The 20,020-nt window shown below is 50.1% G+C and overlaps 1 protein-coding gene across 1 annotated transcript in view; it reads left to right on the forward strand.

Moving 5' to 3' along the window:
* Positions 1-20,020, forward strand: part of cdk19 (cyclin-dependent kinase 19) — a 347,911-nt gene that overhangs the window by 200,586 nt on the left and 127,305 nt on the right. The window contains exons 7-9 of the mRNA XM_038799152.1: positions 3,390-3,533; positions 15,671-15,740; positions 17,997-18,069. Coding sequence (XP_038655080.1) covers positions 3,390-3,533; positions 15,671-15,740; positions 17,997-18,069 — 287 coding nt within the window. The remainder of the gene's footprint in view (positions 1-3,389; positions 3,534-15,670; positions 15,741-17,996; positions 18,070-20,020) is intronic.

Here is a 20,020-nt window from a genome sequence, read left to right on the forward strand (position 1 = left end):
GCCGTTGTGGGCTTCACTTGTGGTTTTAAAAATCAAGAAACAGGCGCTATGGCTGCTGAGGGAGAGAGGAGGAGGCAGGACATCTTCCCAGAGGCGTGACTGTGGACTGCCAGACCTGCCACAGGGCTGGCTGGTGGGGAGGGGGGGGGGGGCTGAGGAAGGTGGCGTCTGCCAGGGCCACGTGAAGATGGGGGGGGGGGGGAGGGAGGGGGTGACCGTGGGGATGGGCCATTGGAGTGGGGTGACCTCCCCCCCCCCTCTAGGACCAAGGTGTCCAGGCGTGGACTGCCACTGCCATGGCCTGTAAGACGGCCGTCTTGCTGTACACCTCACTGACTGCCCAATGTGGTTGATGGTTGCGCAGAATGACACTGACCGTATGGGTGCCCCACCCCCTTACTCCGCCCCACCGACTGCACCCAGCCCCCACAGACACAACCGGACACTACCTGCTGGCAGGGCATCATGCAGCCCACCCAAGGGGGATGGCCACTGTAGCCCATTCAGGAGGATGCCAGCTGGCGGCCACAGAGCATACCGCTAGCACCGGATGCCGGGTAACGGTAGGGCCAGGGGCGCGGTGTGGGGGGCAGAGTGCCGGGGCCTTGGGGTGGACTCTCCCACCAGCACCTGCAGGCACTGGATGGTTGCTGACAGCTCCTCATGTAGTCCCCGTCTCTGTGTCTGCATCTCCATTATCGATGGGACTGTCTATTCCAGAAGCCCGAGATCCGTCTGGACGCAGCTAGTCCCTGGGGTCGGGCCGTCCTTCGATCGTCTGTCCCAGGGGATTCCTACCTTTGCCTGATGTACCGCAGCACGCATGTGGTCCGCACCAGAAGGGCTCCAGGAGTCTCTTCACTGAAGTGCCCAACCGAGGTTGTCTGAGATGGTGGAGGCTGTTGGAGACAGCTGTGACAGGAAGTCAGTGTCGTCCCCGGACTGGTTCTCCAGGGTATCTCGGTGTGGCGTGGGGGTGGTTTGCGGGTGGTGGGGGGTGAGGGGGGTTGTATGGGTGGTGAGGGCACCAGGGTTGCAGTTGGGGCATGTTGGAGAAAAGGCACCAGTTTTGCAGGGGGGGGGAATGATTGGTGTGGAAGGCAACAGGGACAGGGCTCACCCCCTCCCCCACTCTGAACAGGGCTCACCGCATCCCCCACCCTAAACAGGGCTCACTCCCCTCCCCCACCTTGAACGGTGTAGTAGTATGACTAGGGGTATTACGGTACCTGGGAGTGTGAGCTGCCATTGGTGCAGACGACTCGCTGCCCATTGGCCTAGGTATGTCATGTGCCTCTCAGCCGATTGGCTGAGAGGAAGGTAGCTCCGCCTACGAGGCGGGGTATAAGAACCAATGTTCCCTGGCAGTCAGCCATTCATCTGTACGTCTGCTGCCGGGTCCACTTCTTACGTATTAAAGCCTATCGTTTGGTCTTCATCTACGTTTCGTGTCCATTGATTGTGCATCAAACAGGGGTCACCCCCTCCCCCACCCCTAACAGGACTCACCCCCTCCCCCACCCTGAACGGGGCTCACCCCCTCCTCTACCCTGAACAGGACTCACCCCCTCCCCCACCCTGAACAGGGCTCACCCCCTCACCCACCCCCACCCCGAACAGGACTCACCCCCTCCCCCACCCTGAACGGGGCTCACCCCCTCCCCCACCCTGAACGGGGCTCATCCCTTCCCCCACCCTGAACGGGGCTCACCCCCTCCCCACCCTGAACGGGGCTCACCCCCTCCGCCACCCTGAACGGGGCTCACCCCCCCACCCTGAACGGGGCTCACCCCCTCCGCCACCCTGAACAGGGCTCACCCCCTCCCCCACCCTGAACAGGGCTCTCCCCCCTCCCCCACCCTGAACGGGGCTCACCCCCTCCCCCACCCTGAACAGGGCTCCCCCCCCTCCCCCACCCTGAACGGGGCTCACCCCCTCCCCCACCCTGAACAGGGCTCACCCCCTCCGCCACCCTGAACAGGGCTCACCCCCTCCCCCACCCTGAACAGGGCTCACCCCCTCCCCCACCCTGAACAGGGCTCCCCCCCCCTCCCCCACCCTGAACGGGGCTCACCCCCTCCCCACCCTGAACGGGGCTCACCGCCTCCCCCACCCTGAACGGGGCTCACCCCCTCCCCCACCCTGAACGGGGCTCACCCCCTCCCCCACCCTGAATGGGGCTCATCCCCTCCCCCACCCTGAACGGGGCTCACCGCCTCCCCCACCCTGAACGGGGCTCACCCCCTCCCCCACCCTGAACGGGGCTCACCCCCTCCCCCACCCTGAACGGGGCTCACCCCCTCCCCCACCCTGAACGGGGCTCACCCCCTCCCCCACCCTGAATGGGGCTCACCCCCTCCCCCACCCTGAACAGGGCTCACCCCCTCCCCCACCCTGAACAGGGCTCCCCCCCCTCCCCCACCCTGAACGGGGCTCACCCCCTCCCCCACCCTGAATAGGGCTCCCCCCCTCCCACACCCCGAACGGGGCTCACCCCCTCCCACACCCTGAACGGGGCTCACCCCCTCCCCCACGCTGAACGGGGCTCGCCCCCTCCCCCACCCTGAACAGGGCTCCCCCCCCCCCCTCCCTGAACAGGGCTCCCCCCCTCCCCCACCCTGAACAGGGCTCCCCCCCTCTCACAACCCGTAGAGGGCTCAGATCTTCCTGAACCCTGTACTGTGTTGAATCCTTCCAAGGTGTCAAATGCTACTCACCTCCTACCCCCACACTCCCTGCGACATTGTCGACCCCTCCCACACCCCAACGTCCCTGGCTCCTGTCCAGCCCAAGTCGGAAGAGTAGCATTTTGGGGGCGTGTGTGGTTTTGGGCAGGGGGTTGATTGTGCCTCTGTGTGTTTATGTGGTATGAGCGGGGCTGAACACTGTTCAGGGTGAGAGAGGGTGGTGAAGAAAGTCAGTGGGTGAGGAGCATGCTCAACACTGTCAAGTGTGAAGGAAGGGCGTCTGATCAATTTTGGGGGTGAGAGAGATGAACATTGTCAGGACTGAGGGGTTTAGCACTGTCAGTGAGGTGAGGCTACGCAGTTTCGGATGTTGACAGCTGAAGGAGGGGATGCAGAGCTCGGGGCTAGCCGATCTGCGAGGAGCCATTGCTCGCCAGCAGGAAATCGACTAAAGTGTGGACTCAGTGGGGAGAAACTTCCAGAGGCCCAAAAAAAACAGTAAAGTGGCGGTAAATGGCGGGGTGAACTTCGGTGCTGCAGCCACTGAGAAACATCCTGCCAAATGTGCCCGAAATTGAATTTAATTTCAACCGAATCGCGCCCTACAACCTCCAAACAATGATAACAAAAACATGTTATGGATCACAATGAATTTAAGATTGTAAATTTCTGTCTCATTTTATATCTCATCTTTGACTTTAGATATTTGGGCAATTGGATGCATTTTCGCAGAACTTCTAACGTCAGAACCCATCTTTCATTGTCGCCAGGAAGATATCAAAACAAGTAACCCTTTTCATCATGACCAGCTGGATCGTATTTTCAGTGTTATGGGATTTCCTGCTGGTGAGATTGTTTAGTTGATGCAAACTATAATTTGTAGTAGAAAATAGGTTTGATGTAGTTCACAAAAGAACTCTGGTCTGTTGTTCGTGTGCTTCAGTGAAGCCTGTACCGATCTGAAAAAACAGGTACTGAAAAGAGGATGGTCAATTGCTGCAACACCTTGCTGTATCAATATACCATTCTGTGAAGTGATAGGAGATTGATGTGTATGTCAAAGATTTCTAGGTTAGTAAGCCTGACACAATCATTTGATTTTAATTTAATTTTTCCACGTGACGTTTTATGTTTTATGTCAGAATCATCAAAATTTACTTTAAAATCTAGGGCGGGATTCGCCCATCTGAAGTCAGTGTTGTCGCTGTCGTAAAAACTGGAGAGTTTAACGACGGCGTCATCGGACCGCTAAGTGTAGCGATCCTCTGCCCTACAGGAGGCCAACATGGCACTGGGGCGACCCACGGCGCTCCAGCTGCCGATACCGGCGTCAAATGGGCGCCGCAGGTCTACGCACGTGCGCTGCGACTGGTCTGCATACACGGTAACCCTTCTCCGCGCCGGCCCCAACACAACATGGGCCGGCGCGGAGTAAAAGAGGCCCCCACCTAGAGAGGCAGGCCCGCCGATCGGTAGGCCCTGATCGCGGGCCAGGCCACGGTGGAGGACCCCCCGGGATTGGGTCCCCCCTCTCCCCCCACCAGGCTGCCCCCGAGGGCCCGCCGGGTAAGACCAGATGTGAATGGCGCCGGCAGGACTCGGGCTTTTTTGGAGGCCACTCAGCCCATCCCGGGTGGAGAATCACCGGGGGGGGGGGCTGCGTAGAGCGCTCCACGACCGGCGCCACACCGACCGCGCTGGCGCCAATGGCTCCGATTCTCCAGTAACCGCAAATCGCACCCAGTCCGGCGATTCTCCGAACCAGCGTGGGCTGAGAGAATCCTGCCCCTAATCTCCTTGTTGTAAGATGGAAGAGGTATGAGCTGATTCTACATGTAGTAGGTTTCATCATTATTTAGGAATTGGCCCCACAAGCGAGGATTAGAACACTCCACCAGCACTATGGCTGAGGACACGTGTGTATTTCACAGTGCTCTGACAGTCAGTTGTCACATTGATTCCACAGTGATTTATTAAGGTTCTGCACTTTAGCAGAAGATCAAAATAGGCTGTCTTCTTTTCTTAAAATGGAAGCTCACACTGTTCTGTGGGTCTTCAAAAAATACATTTGCTCTGCTTATCAACAATAAAACAATCTCAGTATCAATAGGACTTTTCAGATAAGGGTTAAATTAAAACATTCCTATGGAGTATTGTAACAGTTTGATTACAATAATGGTATTTAGAAAATAACTGCTTTTTGCATGTGCTGTGAAAGAAAGTTTCACTCCCGTTTGAGTCTACAGTGTCCCCATTGTCAGATCTTTTATCAGCAGATGTAAATGAACATTAGTAACAAAGTCGAAGAGTGAGAATACGCCTTATACACAACCCAGAGCTCTCCTTTTTGTGTACAATAGCTATTTTAAAACTGTAGCTATTTTAGTTACAATTCTGGGAGACTGGCCTCTTTGAACATCTGTTAAATGTAACTCACATGACCTGGCGACAGAACCACAGAGCCCAAAAAAGTGGGTCTACAAGTCTGTGCTCGGAGTAAGAGGGGTACATTCCACAGTTACGAGCTGGCTCATGAACTCCGGTCTCCTTGAATCTGAACTAAAATGGCCATTAATATAAGAATGGTTTTGTACACCCCAACCATGATTTTTAAAATTATAAATGTGATATTTCTTTCCTTATCGAGAATAATAACCATTTACAGTCACAGTGATTGACAAGCGAGCCAGCTATATTCAATTTCCTGTCACCGTATGGGTACAGTCATATTTGCTGCTGTTCTTGTGTAGCTCTTTCTTGACTGATTTCCTCTTTGGTGTTTGACAGTGGTGGCTAAGCTAATTAACAGAGTAGAGTCCTGTGGAATTGGAAGGCAGATTCTAGTGTCGATAAGGAGCAGTTTCATGCTCAAAGGCAAAGGGATATTATTAATGGTAATGGTTCTGCATGGAAATCAATTGATAATTGATTTCTGTAGGGGGTCTGCATTCCAATTGTCCTTCACTTTAATAAGGTTCTGGACCACGGCATTCAAGGAAGAGCCAGCAAGTTCACAGATGATGCAAACGGTGAGAAATTGGGCTCATTGGCACCCGTTTTTTTAAATAACATCCAAGGACGAGTGTCCTTAGAGCTCCAGTATGGTGTTGGCGGTGCACAAAAGCACTTGTGGGGCATATCATGCAGGACGTCATATTGAGGAATGTGTCAGCAAACAGTGAACATCTGCTGGAAGTAAGCAGAGAGGTAGACCATAATATCAATCGGTGATCATAATATTCATCAGCTTGCAACTAAAGTGATGAGATATCAGAACTGGGAGGATAGTGTTAGACAGTGTCAGATGACTAACCTGTCAAAGGTTCTCACTATTCGTGAACCATTCCTTTATTTGAAAAATTACTAGTTCACTAGTTAAGAAAGATAAGCAAGGGACACCAGGGAATGAAAGATCAGTTAACCCAATGTCCATTATTGGGAAATTGCTACAGTTTAGGGGCACTTGCCTTGATCAGTCATAGCATAGATTATAAGAGCAGAGAGGTTCATAGATTCCGTACAGTGCAGAAGGAGGCCATTCAGCCCAGCGGGCCTGCACTGACCCTCCACCTAACCTGCACATCTTTGAACTGTGGAAGGAAACCGGAGCACCCGGAGGAAACCCATGCAGACCGGGGAGAAAATGCAAACTCCATACAGTCACTGGAGGTCGGAATTGAACCCGGGTCCCTGGCGCTGTGAGGTAGCAGTACTGTGCTATTGTGCTGTCTGACATGGTAGAGCTGTACACGACTTTGGTTAGCCCACAGCTGGAGTTCTGTGTTCAGTTCTGGTCTTCCCACTATCGAAAGGGTGTTTCATAGATTTCATGGAACTTACAGTGTGGAAGGAGGCCGTTCGGCCCATCAGGTCTGCACTGGCCCTTGGAAAGAGCACCCCACTTAAGCCCATGCCTCCACCCTATCCTCGTAACCCAGTAACCCCACCTCACATTTTTGGACACTAAGGGCAATTAAGCATGGCCAATCCACCTAACCTGTACATCTTTGGACTGTGGGAGGAAACCGAAGCATCTGGAGGAAACCCACGCACACACAGACCCTGGAGCTGTGCAGCAACTGTGCGAACCGCAGTTAGGTTAGGTGGATTGACCCTTAGTGTCCAAAGGTTAATTAGGGTTATGGGTTTGCAGGGGAGTGGGCCTAGTGGTGCTCTTTCTGAGGGTCGGCGCAGACTAGATGGTCCGAATGGCTTCCTTCTGCGCTGTAGGGATTCTATGATAATTCAGTTCACGCTGTCAGATATGCTCCCACCCTCAATTGACCTCAGACCGATTGCCAAGCGGCGGAAGGTATACTGGGTGATGTAGAGCTTCCTGAGTGTTGTTGGATTTGCACTCGCCCAGGCAAGCAGGAAGAATTCAATCACACTCCTAGCTTGTGCCTTGCAGGTGATAGACAAGCTTTGGGGAGTCAGGAAGTGAATAACTCGCTGCAGAATTTCTAGCCTTTGACTTGCTCTTGTAGCCACAGTATTTATATGGCTAGTCCATTTCAGTTTCTGGTCATTGGTAACCCACAGGGTTGATAGTGGGGGATTCAGCGATGCTAACGCCATTCAATGTCATGAGGCAATGGTTTTGAGTCATTGCCTGGCACTTTTTCAAATGTTACTTGCCTCTTATCAGCCCAAGCAAATGGACTGCGTCAGTGTCTGAGGAGTCACGAATGGTGCTGAACATTGTGCAATCATCAGTGAACATCCCTACATCTGACCTTATGATGTAAGGAAGGTCATTGATGAAGCAGCTGAAAATGATTGGGCCTAGGACACTATCCCGAGGAACTCCTGCAGTGTTGTTCTGGGACTGAGATGATTGACCTCCAACAACCACAACCATCTTCCTTTGTGCCAGGTATGACTCCAACCAGCGGAGAGTTTCCCCCTGATTCCCATTGACTTCAGTTTGCTATGGCTCCTTGATGCTATAATCAGTCAAATGCTGCCCTGATATCAAGGGCATCTACTGTTGTCACACCTCAGCTCTTTTGTCCATGTTTGAACCAAGGCTGTAATGAGCTGAGTGACCCTGACGGAACCCAAACTGAGCGTATATGAGCAGGTTATTGCTGAGTACGTGCAGCTGGATAGCACTGTCGATAACTCCTTCTATCACTTTACTGATGATTGTGAATAGACTGCCAGAGCGGTAATTGGCCTGGTTGGATTTGTCTTGCTTTTCGTATACAGCACATGCCTGATGCCTGGTCAATTTTCCACATTGCCAGGTAGATGTCACTGTTGTAGCTCAACTGGAACAGCTTGGCTAGGGGTGCAGCAGGTTCTGGAGCTTAAATCTTCAGTACTATTACCGGAAAATTGTCAGGGCCCATTGCTTTTGCAATATGCAGCGCCTTCAGCTGTTTCCTGATATCATGTGGAGTGAATCAAATTGGCTGAAGACTGGCATCAATGATTGTATTTATACTGTGCCAGTTTGATCGTGGTTAAGGTATCGATCCGGAGATGATTATCTTTATGGTTCTGCTTTTAATTTAGTCTCCAGTTGCTCATACACCCTTAGCAGAACTCCTTTTTAGCCCTACCTATGTCATTGAACAAAGAATACAGCACGGGAACAGGCCCTTCGGCCCTCCAAGCCTGTGCCGACCATGGTACCTGCCTAAACTAAAACAGTATGCACTTACGGAGTACGTATCCTTCCATTCCCACCCTATTTATATATTTGTCTAGATGCCCCTTAAATGTCGCTATCGTACCTGCTCCCACCACCTCCCCAGGCAGCACGCTCCATATATTTACCACCCACAGTGTAAAAAACGTGCCTCGCACATCTGTTCTAAACTTTTCCCCACGCACTTTAAACCTATGTCCCCTGGTACTTGACTCTCTTACCCTAGGAAAGAGCATCTGACTATCCACTCTATCCATGCCACTCATAATCTTGTAGACCTCTATTAGGTCGCCTCTCAACCTCCGTTGTTCCAGTGAGAACAGACCGAGTTGATCTAACCTCTTCTCTGAATGCCAGCATGCTGTATGCCTTCTTGACCACCTTATCCACATGCGTTGCCAATTTCAGTAATCGGTGGACATGCACGCCCAGATCTCTCTGCCTGTCAATACTCACAAGAGTTCTACCATTGGTACCCATGTGGACCATGACAACTGGAAAAGGTTCCAAACTCAGCTAGCAGCTCCATCACCCCTGGCATCCCTCCCACCGGGTCCGCCACATACAGTAACAGGTCATCGGCATACAACGACACCCTATGTTCCTCCCCACCTCGCACCAAACCTCTCCACCTCTCTGAATCCCTCAACGCCAGCGCCAGCGGCTCGATTGCCAGTGCAAACAACAAGGGGGACAGGGGGCAACCCTGCCTGGTCCCTCGGTAAAGCCGGAAGTAATCCGACCTCCTCCCATTCGTGGCCACGCACGCCATCGGGGCCTCATATAGCAGCCTCACCCATCTAATAAACCCTTCACCAAATCCAAACCTCCCCAACACCTCCCATAAGTACCCCCACTCCACTCTATCGAAGGCCTTCTCCGCATCCAGCGCCACCACTATCTCTGCCTCCCCCTCAATCGCCGGCATCATGATGACATTCAACAATCTCCGCACATTCGTGTTCAGCTGCCTTCCCTTCACAAACCCTGTCTGGTCCTCGTGTACAACCCCTGGCACACAGTCCTCTATCCTGGTGGCCAGGATTTTTGCCAGCACCTTGGCATCTATGTTGAGGAGAGATATGGGCCTGTATGAACCACACTGCTGGGGGTCCTTGTCCCTCTTTAGAATTAACGAGATCAGCGCCCGCGACATCGTCGGGGGCAAAGTCCCCCCTTCCCACGCTTCATTAAGTGTCCGCACCAGCAAGGGGCCCACTAGGTCCACAAACTTTTTATAAAATTCCACCGGGAACCCATCCGGCCCCGGTGCCTTCCCTGACTGCATCTGCCCGATCCCCTTAACTAGCTCCTCCAGCTCAATCGGCGCCCCCAACCCCTCCACCTGCTCCTCCTGCACCTTCAGGAAAGAAAGCCTGTCAAGGAACCTCTCCATTCCCCTCCTCTCCCCCGTTGGCTCCGACCGGTACAGTTCCCCGTAAAAGTCCTTGAAGACCTCATTCACCTCTACCCCCTTCCGCACCACATTCCCACTCTTGTCTTTCACTCCAGCAATTTCCTTAGCCGCATCCCGCTTGCGGAGCTGATGAGCCAGCATCCTACTCGCCTTTTCACCATGTTCGTACACTGCCCCTTGTGCCTTCCTCCACTGTGCCTCTGCCTTTCTAGTGGTCAGCAAATCAAATTTAGCCTGCAGGCTGCGCCTCTCCCCCAACAGTCCCTCCTCTGGTGCCTCTGCGTACCTCCTGTCTACCTCCAGCATCTTTCCCATCAGTCTATCCCTCTCACTCCTCTCGCTCCTCTCCCTGTGTGCCCGGATGGATATCAGCTCCCCACGAATCACTGCCTTCAGGGCTTCCCAGACCACCCCCACCTGAACCTCCCCCGTATCATTCACCTCGAAGTACCCCTCAATACTTGCCCGGACCCCCCTCTACACCTCCTCCTCCGCCAACAACCCCACATCCAACCGCCACAACGTGCGCTGTCCCGCACCTCCCCCATCTCCAACTCTATCCAATGCGGAGCGTGGTCGGAGATTGCAATGGCCGAATACTCGGCCTCCTCCACTTTCGGAATCAGTCCCCTACTCACCACAAAGAAGTCTATCCGAGAGTAGACCCTATGTACGTGGGAGAAGAAAGAGTACTCGCGTGCCCTCGGCCTCACAAACCTCCATGGATCCACCCCACCCATCTGGTCCATAAACCCTCTCAATACCTTGGCCGCCGCAGGCCTCCTACCTGTCCTAGAACTGGACCGATCCAGTGAAGGATCCAACACCGTATTGAAGCCCCCCCCCCCCAATTTGGGGCACACACACTAGCAAGTACCACCTTCTCTCCTTGTAGCCTGCCCCTCCCAAAGTGGGATCATCCCCCAATCTATACCTCCTCCAGGTACCGCTCCAGCGCGGGGAAGAACCAGTTAAGGCCCCGCCTCCCCCCCGTCATCATCTCCATCCCCCAGCCCCGCAGCGCGGGAAACCAGAGGAAAGCCCGCGCTTTCGCACTGCCACACCACACCCTTCTGACGCAGCTCCCAAATACCAGCCCCACTCCATACCCCCAACCCGACATAGAATACAACAAACCCCCCCAACCCTCCCCGCAAGATACAAAACTCAAACAATGCCCCACAGCAAAAACAAAACATAACAGAACAACACCCCCATAAATAACCATATCAAAATTGCACAAGTACAGAAAAAGAGAACACAGCAACAGCAGAATCCAGCAATAAAGTATTACAACCGACCCCGCAACCCCCAACCCCTAGTTCAAGTCCAGTTTCTCCGTCTGCACGAAGGCCCACTCCTCCTCCAGGGAATCAAAATAATAATGCCGGTCCGAATAAGTTACCCACAGGCCCGCAGGCTGCAACATTCCGAACTTTATCTTTTTCTTGTAAAGCACCTCTTTCGTCCGATTAAACCCGGACTGCCGCTTAGCCACCTCCGCACTCCAATCCTGGTAGATCCGTACTACCCCATTCTCCCAATTGCTGCTCTTCACCTTCTTGGCCCAGCGCAGCACACACTCCCGATCACTGAACCGGTGGAACCTCACTAGCACCGCACGCGGGGGTTCATTCTCCTTAGGCCTCCTGGCCAGTACTCTGTGTGCTCCCTCCAGCTCCAAGGGCAGATGGAAAGACCCGGCCCCCACTAGCGAGTTCAGCATCCTGGCCAAGTAGGTTGTCAGGTCCGACCCCTTCAGCCCCTCCGCAAGGCCCAAGATCCGCAGATTTTTCCGCCTCATGCGGTGATCAAGCTCCTCGAAGCGTTCCTGCCACTTCTTGTGGAGGGCCTCGTGCCCCTCCACCTTACTCACGAGGATCCCGGCCTCCTCCTCTCGTTCAGTGGCCTGCGTCTGCAACTCCTTGATGGCAGCACCCTGGGTCGTCTGAATCTCCGAGAGCCTTCTGTTTGTTTCCTGCAGAGAGCTCAGTACCTCAGCCTTGAAGTCTGCAAAACAGCGCAGGAGAGCAGCCTGCTGCTCCTGGGCACACTGCTTCCACTCCTCTGGAGCTCCGCCGGCCGCCATCTTGTATTCCTTCCCCCGTTTTTTCTGGGGAGCTGCTGCCGTTTTTTCCCCCTTTCCACTTCGAGTTCGAGTCATGGACTGCGAGGGAAGTCGATCAGCACACCTTCTCGCACTGGGAGACGTCGAAAAATTTCCGTTTTGGGAAAAGTCCGTTTAAAACGGGAGCTCCCAAATGTGCGGCTTCCTACGTCATCGCCGCCACCGGAAGTCCCGCACCATGGACTCTTATTTATTTTGCAGCCTTCTGTGTGGCACCTTGTCAAAGGCCTTCTGGAAATCCAAGTAGATCATGTTCACTAGCTCTTCTTTGTCTAACTTCTCCCATATCTCCTCAAAGAATTCCACAGATTTGTCAGACATGACCTCCCCTTGAAACCATGCTGACTCAGTCCTTTTTACCATGCGCTTCCAAGTATGCAGCAATCTTATCTTTAATAATGGATTCTAAAATCATACCAACGACCGAAGTCAGGCTAACCGGCCTATAATTTCCCATCTTCTGCCTCCTCCCTTCTTAAACAGGGGTGTTACATTAGCCATTTTCCAGTCCTCTGGGACCCTTCCTGCCTCCAGTGATTTCTGAACGAACATCACCAATGCCTCCACAATCTCCTCAGCTATCTCCTTCAAAACCCTGGGGTGTAGTCCATCCAAACCAGGTGATTTATCCATGTTCAGACCTTTCAACTTCCCCAGCACCTTCTCCTTAGTGATGGCCACTACACTCACCTCTGCCCCCTGACCCTCTTGAAGTTCTGGGATGCCACTGGTGTCTTCCACCGTGAAGACTGATCCAAAGTAAGTATTCAGTTCCTCTGTCATTTCTTTGTTCGCCATTACTACTTCTATAGCCTCATTTTCCAATGGTCCAATGATCCATTCTTGCCTCTCTTATACTTAATATATATTGAGAACATTTTTGCTATCTTCTTTTATATTACTAGCTAACTTAGACTTGTATTTCATCTTCTCCCCCCTTATTGCTTTTTAAATTGTCCTGTGCTTGCTTTTGAAGACTTCCCAATCCTCTGGCTTCTAATTTTCTGCACATTGTTTGTTTTTTCTTTTGCTTTCATGCTGCCCCTGGCTTCCTCTCTCAACTATGGTCACCTTGCCCTCTATTTAGATTGTTCCCGCTTCCTTGGGATGAATTTCTGTTGTAACTCCTGAAAAAAAAACTCCTGCCATTGCTGTTCGACCGTCTTCCCTGCTAGACTCCCTTTCCAATCAGACCAGTCCCTTTGTAGTTATCTTTACTCACCCACGATATGTTGAAATGCCAGGAGTGATGAGTCTGAGAGTTGTGGTAACTGAAAGATATTCCGGACAACTGGTGTTTACAGATTTTGGAATTCCAGACTGGAGAGGTTAAAGTGTAGAAATATCAAAAAGTAACCTCCTACCTCGTGTGCAACTGTGTCAGATTATTCAAATTTCCCCAATTTTGAAGCATGTTTCTCAGACTGTTGTGAATGTTAAACGGAATAATGTATTTTATAGATATTGGGGTTGATTCTCCATTGCCCAATGCCAGTATTGGGATTCCAGATCGGCGGAAAATGAAGCATCGATGGAATAAGGGGTTTGAACATAGAACATAGAACATGGAACAGTACAACATAGTACAGGCCCTTCGGCCCTCGATGTTGTGCCGAGCATTGTCCGAAACCAAGATCAAGCTACCCCACTCCCTGTCATTCTGGTGTGCTCCATGTGCCTATCCAATAACCGCTTGAAATTTCCTAAAGTGTTCGACTCCACTATCACAGCAGGCAGTCCATTCCACACCCTAACCACTCTCTGAGTATAGACTAGGTCGGACATCCCTCCTATATCTCCCACCCTGAATCTTATAGTTATGCCCCCTTGTAACAGCTATATCCACCCAAGGAAATAGTCTCTGAACGTCCACTCTATCTATCCCCCTCATCATCTTATAAACCTCTATTAAGTCGCCTCTCATCCTCCTCCGCTCCAAAGAGAAAAGCCCTAGCTCCCTCACCTTTCCTCATAAGACCTATCCTGCAAACCAGGCAGCATCCTGGTAAATCTCCTTTGCACCCTTGCCAATGCTTCCACATCCTTCCTATAATGAGGTGACCAGAACTGCACATAATACTCCAAATGTGGTCTCACCAGGATCATGTATAGTTGCAGCATAACCCCGCGGCTCTTAAATTCTAACACACTATAAGCCTTCTTCACAGCTTTATCCACTTGAGTGGCAACCTTCAGAGATCTGTGGACATGAACCCCAAGATCTCTATGTTCCTCCACATTCCTCCGAACCCTGCCGTTGACCCAGTAATCCGCATTCAAATTTTTTATACCAAAATGAATCACCTCGCACTTATCAGGGTTAAACTCCATCTGCCATTTTTCGGCCCAGCTGTGCATCCTATCAATGTCTCTTTGCAGCCTACAACAGCCCTCCACCTCATCCACTACTCCATCAATCTTGGTGTCATCAGAAAATTTACTGACCCACCCTTCAGCCCCCTCCTCCAAGTCATTGATAAAAATCACAAATAGCAGAGGACCCAGCACTGATCCCTGTGGTACACCACTGGTAACTGGTCTCCAGTCTTAAAATTTTCCATCCACCGCCACCCTCTGTCTTCTATGTGATAGCCAGTTACTTATCCAATTGGCCAAATTTCCCTCTATCCCACATTTCCTTACTTTCTTTGTGAGCCGACCATGGGGAACCTTATCAAACGCCTTACTAAAATCCATGTATATGACATCAACTGCTCTATCTTCATCTACACACTTAGCGCCGTTGCGATGCTCCGATCACCCCGGCGACGGCCTGTACACACTACCCGCCTGTATTTCTCCTTGATTAACAGGCTGGAAGCCTGATTCACCCCCTCCCTTCCCCCTGTTATGCACGACCCCCACAGCGGGAAATCCTCCAGGCAGGCTTTGGTCATAGTTTCCCCATGCATGGCCCTGATATGGTGGACCCCGAGGTGGGTCAAGGGGGTCAGTTTATAATTGAGGTACCCCACAAGGTCCATTGGAAGGCCCCCCACAATGCACATCCTGCTGCTGTCCCCTCTGCTGAAGTTGGAGCACCTTCCTCGCCACAGGAAAAACGGGTTACTCACCCTACAGCACACACACGAGGGTAACCCAACTCCCCCACCTGAGGCCCTCATCAGATACTGAAATCAGATACCCATGCCTGAAAGATGAAGAGTAGTCTAGGCAGTGGAGTGATAAATCACCACATTTTAACTTACCCATCCCTAACATCTGCTGCCTCAGACAAAAATGTTTAAAACAGCAGCTGTTAAAAGTGTCAGAGGTTTCCTGGAAAGCCCAAGTACACTTGAAAGGGTTTCAGTCCCGTTGAAATGTAATTCTTCTATTCAATTTCACACAGTGATACATTGCACTAGCCAGTGATTGTCAGTTTTATAGGTCCAGGCACAGCTACTTCGAAGGTTTATTTATCTTTGCCTTGACCATGAATGAATCTGTTACTCCACAATGTTTACAAACACTCTTGCTGTGATTGACAGCTCTTCACATATCAAAAGGAGTTAAGTGCTTTCACTTCCACTTTTTTTCAGCAGAAAGCACAAAATGGCGCTTGATACCAGGATTCTGACGGAATCCGGTGAGTTTTCCCCCATGTATAAATTAGCATGGTGAAGGGGAGAGACTCACATATCGGTCCCCGTTCCACGTGGCAGCGCAGACCAGTAACGGTTCTCCGCTGCCGGGAAAACTCAGGCTCCAGAAGGGAGAATCCCAGCCAATAAATGTACATGTTCTTGGCACATATTGCATAATTGTTCTTTATTTGCAAGATAAAGACTGGGAAGATATCCGCAAGATGCCTGAATACCCAACTCTGCAGAAAGACTTCAGGAGAACAACGTAAGTTCTGAAGTATCCACCAGTGTCTGTTTCTGGTGTCAGTGTCTGTTTCTGTATTGTATCGTAATGATGTGTTAAAGATACATTCACACCACATACGGGTGCTATATTTCCTACTTTCTTCAATGGGAACCAGATTGTCCTTGTTTTTGGAGCTGCTTTGAGGAATTTTTTAAAATATAAATTTAGAGTATTTTTTCCAATTAAGGGGCAATTTAGCGTGACAAATCCACCTACCCTGCACATCTTTGGGTTGTGGGGGCGAAACCCACGCAAACATGGTGAGAATGTGCAAACTCCACACGGACAGTGACCCAGAGCCGGGATCGAACCTGGGACCTCGGCACCGTGGGGCAGCAGTGCTAATCGCTGAGCCACTGGGCTGCCCCTTGCTTTAAGGACATTTTAACTTGTTTTGCTGAACAGATCTTCCAAAATTTAAGATGCAGCAAAGAAATTGCCATGGAGTTCTGGTTCCTATGTACGAAACCCCAGAAAATTATTCAGAACAGAGACTGCTAAAATATATCAGCATTTCTCTGCCATCCTGAATAGGCAATCAATTTCTCCATGCTGGAAATGGCCATTTTGTGAAAAGTTAGCATCTATCACCAATTTCCTATCCAGTGGCACCAGATAAGAAAAACTCACATTTTGTTTTTAAGAGACAGTGGGTAATGTCACATTGTAAAACTTCGAAAAATCAGTTAGTGAATTAAGGGGCCAGAAGCTGATCTTTGCTCAGTTTTAGATTTATTCACAGACTGAAACATTAATGGCACAGTTTAGAGGCCCTGTTTGCCGTTGGTGTAAATTCTGTTATGGCTGCTAAATGTTGCAACAGTGTCATAACGGGATTTACACCGGAGAGATCCCAGTTTGAAATCTTCCCTGCTGCCCGCCAGCGACATGATCAGAGCATGAAACTGATTTCCATGAATTTTAATAAATTTAAAAATTCTTAAAGGGGAGCAATGCCAGTGATGAAATGAAATGAAATGAAAATCGCTTATTGTCACAAGTAGGCTTCAAATGAAATTACTGTGAAAAGCCCCTAGTCGCCACATTCCGGCGCCTGTTCGGGGAGGCTGGTACGGGCTGATGTGGAAGGGGGTCGCTCCGATGCCTTTGGCGGGGGGGGGGGGGGTGTCACGCTGACTGGTGAGGGATGCCCCGATCTTTGCTCTATGAGGTGTGGGTGCCTTTAATTTAACTTTGAGATTGGGGCACCCTGTACCAGCGTTGACAGCATGTTTAGGCCCTGCCCCACCAGCTGGTTGTGTGATCCTCGCAACCTCTCTGAAATGCTGTTGAATCATAATCATAGGGCAGGTTTCTCTGTCCTGGTGCGGCACACCATCGGGATTTTCCATTTTGCTGGCTGGTCAATAGGGTTTCCCATTTTGGGGTAGCCCCACGCCGTCTGCCGGCAAAACGCAGCACCCGGCGGCGGAGAATTCAGCCCATAATCTTTATTAGTGTCACAAGTAGGCTTACATTAGCAATGAAGTTACTGTGAAGATCAGTGAGACAAGGCGCGGCTTCACCCAGCTTTCCTCGCCTGATTCAACACTCTGGGAAACTTGCACCTCATGTCTTTTGGAGATGGGAACACGCTTATCCAGCCTGGTATAAATGTATCTGCAGTTCCACACAGAAATGTCCGAGAAAGCGAATCATTGTCACAACTACACCTTCTCAAAGTAGCTAGGGATGGGCAATAAGTCGAGTTTCCTGCATGACCCACATTGCGAGAACAACATTAAAAAAAAATATTCTTTTGTTTCTGTCTCTGCTTTCGTAGCCTCAAAGTAGGATATCAAATTAACCCTTTCATGCCATCAGTTTTCCAAAACGTTTAGAAGTTCTTTATAACTAAAGCCATTGTGATCAGATTTCATCAGGACTACTGTAATGGGAGTTAAAACAAATAATAATCAACAGGAAAAGACTTTTGTTATTATACTTTCTCTTCCTTTCCTTTGGTTCCCCCAGGCCACACACTATACCTTGAATGAGAGGGAGGGCAGCCATTTGTGGCTCTTAAATAGCTGAGTGATGTGTGAGTGTGACCAGATTAATGGTTTGCTAGTTTTTGGTTTGCTGGTAATGTCACTCATGTGGTGAAGAATAGTGAACAGTGCAATTTAATCATTGTTTTCTTAGCAAATCGTCAACACTAAATATTGCCTTATTTTGTCCACTTTGTGCTAAATAGGTGAGAAATCTAACTTATTGATCTTCTCTTGTATTCAGCTATGCGAACAGCAGCCTCATTAAGTACATGGAGAAACACAAAGTCAAGCCCGACAGTAAAGTCTTTCTTCTGGTGAGTTTTTCCCCTCAAGTTTTTCCAAAGAATTGTTCGAAAGGATCTTTGTTCTGATGGACAGATGGGAGAGCCTCATGGAAATTCATCTTTTAATAAATGTTTCATTTAGATCAGGATTAGGAAATATGCAGAGTGATCAGGAAGCCAATATTCCCGACTGGCTGGCAGAATAGAAGTTCGAATTCCACCATGAGGGAGAAATTGGAGAACAAGAGAAAGCTAACTAGAAATATAAAAACAGATAGACTTTCTACAGGCATTTAAAAGAACAAATTGGTTCTCCACAGAGTGAATTTGGGGAACTAATAATGGGAAGCAAGGAAATGGCCGAAGAATTGAACATTTTGCACCTGCCTTCACTGTACAGGACTCAAGTAACATTCCATAAATAAACGTGCATCAAGAAATGAAAGGGAGGAAGGAATTTAACACAAATTACAATCACCGTGGAAAGAGTACTGAGAAATTATCAGAGCTAAAAGCTGACAAATCTCCAGGTCCTAATGGACTTTATCCTAGGGTCTTAAAATAAGTAGCTGCTGAGATAGTAGTTGCATTTGGTTTTAATTTTCCAAAGGTCCCTAGCTTCTGGAACGGTCTCATCAATGTGGAAAATAGCAAATGTAACTCCTCCATTCAAGATAGAAGTTAGAGACAGAAAGCCGGGGAGATGGTGGCATTGTGGTAATGTCACTGAACTAGTAATCTAGAGGACCAAGCTGGTGCTCTGGGGGCACGGGTTAAATTCCCACCATCGTACAGGTAGAATTTGAATTCAATTTATAAATCTCAGTATTGTTGACAGTGATAACTATCATTGATTATTGGGAATTGATTATTGATGATAGGGAAATGGCTGATTAAACCACCAAATTCCAGGGCAATTAAGGATGGGCAACAAATGCCCACATTCCATAAAAATAAATTTCCAAAAAGGAAACTACTGGCCAGTTAGCTTAACATAGGGTAAATGCTAGCACCTATTATTAAGGAGCTTAGAATGGGGCACTTGGAAAATCTCAATGCTTTCAGGCAGAGCTTTGTGAAAGGGAAATCTTGTTTAACTATTTCATTAGAGTTCTTTGAGGAAGTAACAAGCAATGTGAATAAAGAGGAACCTGTGGATGTGGTGTACTTTAATATCCAGAAGGCATTTGACGAGGTTATTACACAAAATAAGAGCTCATGCTGCAGCAGGTAACACATCACCACGGATATAAATGGGTCATTTTCAGGTTGGGGGGAGGGGGTGGGGGTCTGGGGCTGGGGGATGGGAGACGGGGCCAGGAAGCACCATTAGAACTGAGGAAAGTCATGGAGCACATCAACTCCATGCAGACGGGGAAAGCAGCGTGGACGGATGGATTCCCAGCGGACGCTACAAAGAACTTGTGTCAGCACTGGACCTGTACCTGCGGGAGATGTTCGCTGAATCACTATTGAGGCTCAGGGCTCAATATCACTGGTCCCCAAAAAAGACAAGACCCAACGGAGTGTGGGTCTTACAGTAAGGTTGTACTTGGAATATTGCTCACAATTCTGGTTGCTACATAACCAGAAGGCTGGTTTAGCTCACTGGGCTAAATCACTGGCTTTTAAAGCAGGCCAGCAGCACGGTTCGATTCCAGTACCAGCCTCCCTGAACAGGTGCCGGAATGTGACGACTATGGGCTTTTCACAGTAACTTCATTGAAGCCTACTCGTGACAATAAGCGATTTTCATTTCAGGATGTGGAGGCTTTGGAGAGGCTGCAGAGGAGGTTTACCAGAATGCTACCTGGTCTGGAGGGTGTTGGCTATGTGGAGAGGCTGAATAGACTCGGACTGTTTTCATTAGAACAACGGAGGTTGAGGGGTGACCTTATGGACGTCTACAAGATTATGAGGGGCATGGATAGAGTGGATGGGCAGGCACTCTTTCCCTGGGCGGAGGGGTCAGTCATCAGAG

Source organism: Scyliorhinus canicula, chromosome 6, assembly GCF_902713615.1.
Source record: "Scyliorhinus canicula chromosome 6, sScyCan1.1, whole genome shotgun sequence".
Taxonomy (NCBI): Eukaryota; Metazoa; Chordata; class Chondrichthyes; order Carcharhiniformes; family Scyliorhinidae; genus Scyliorhinus; species Scyliorhinus canicula.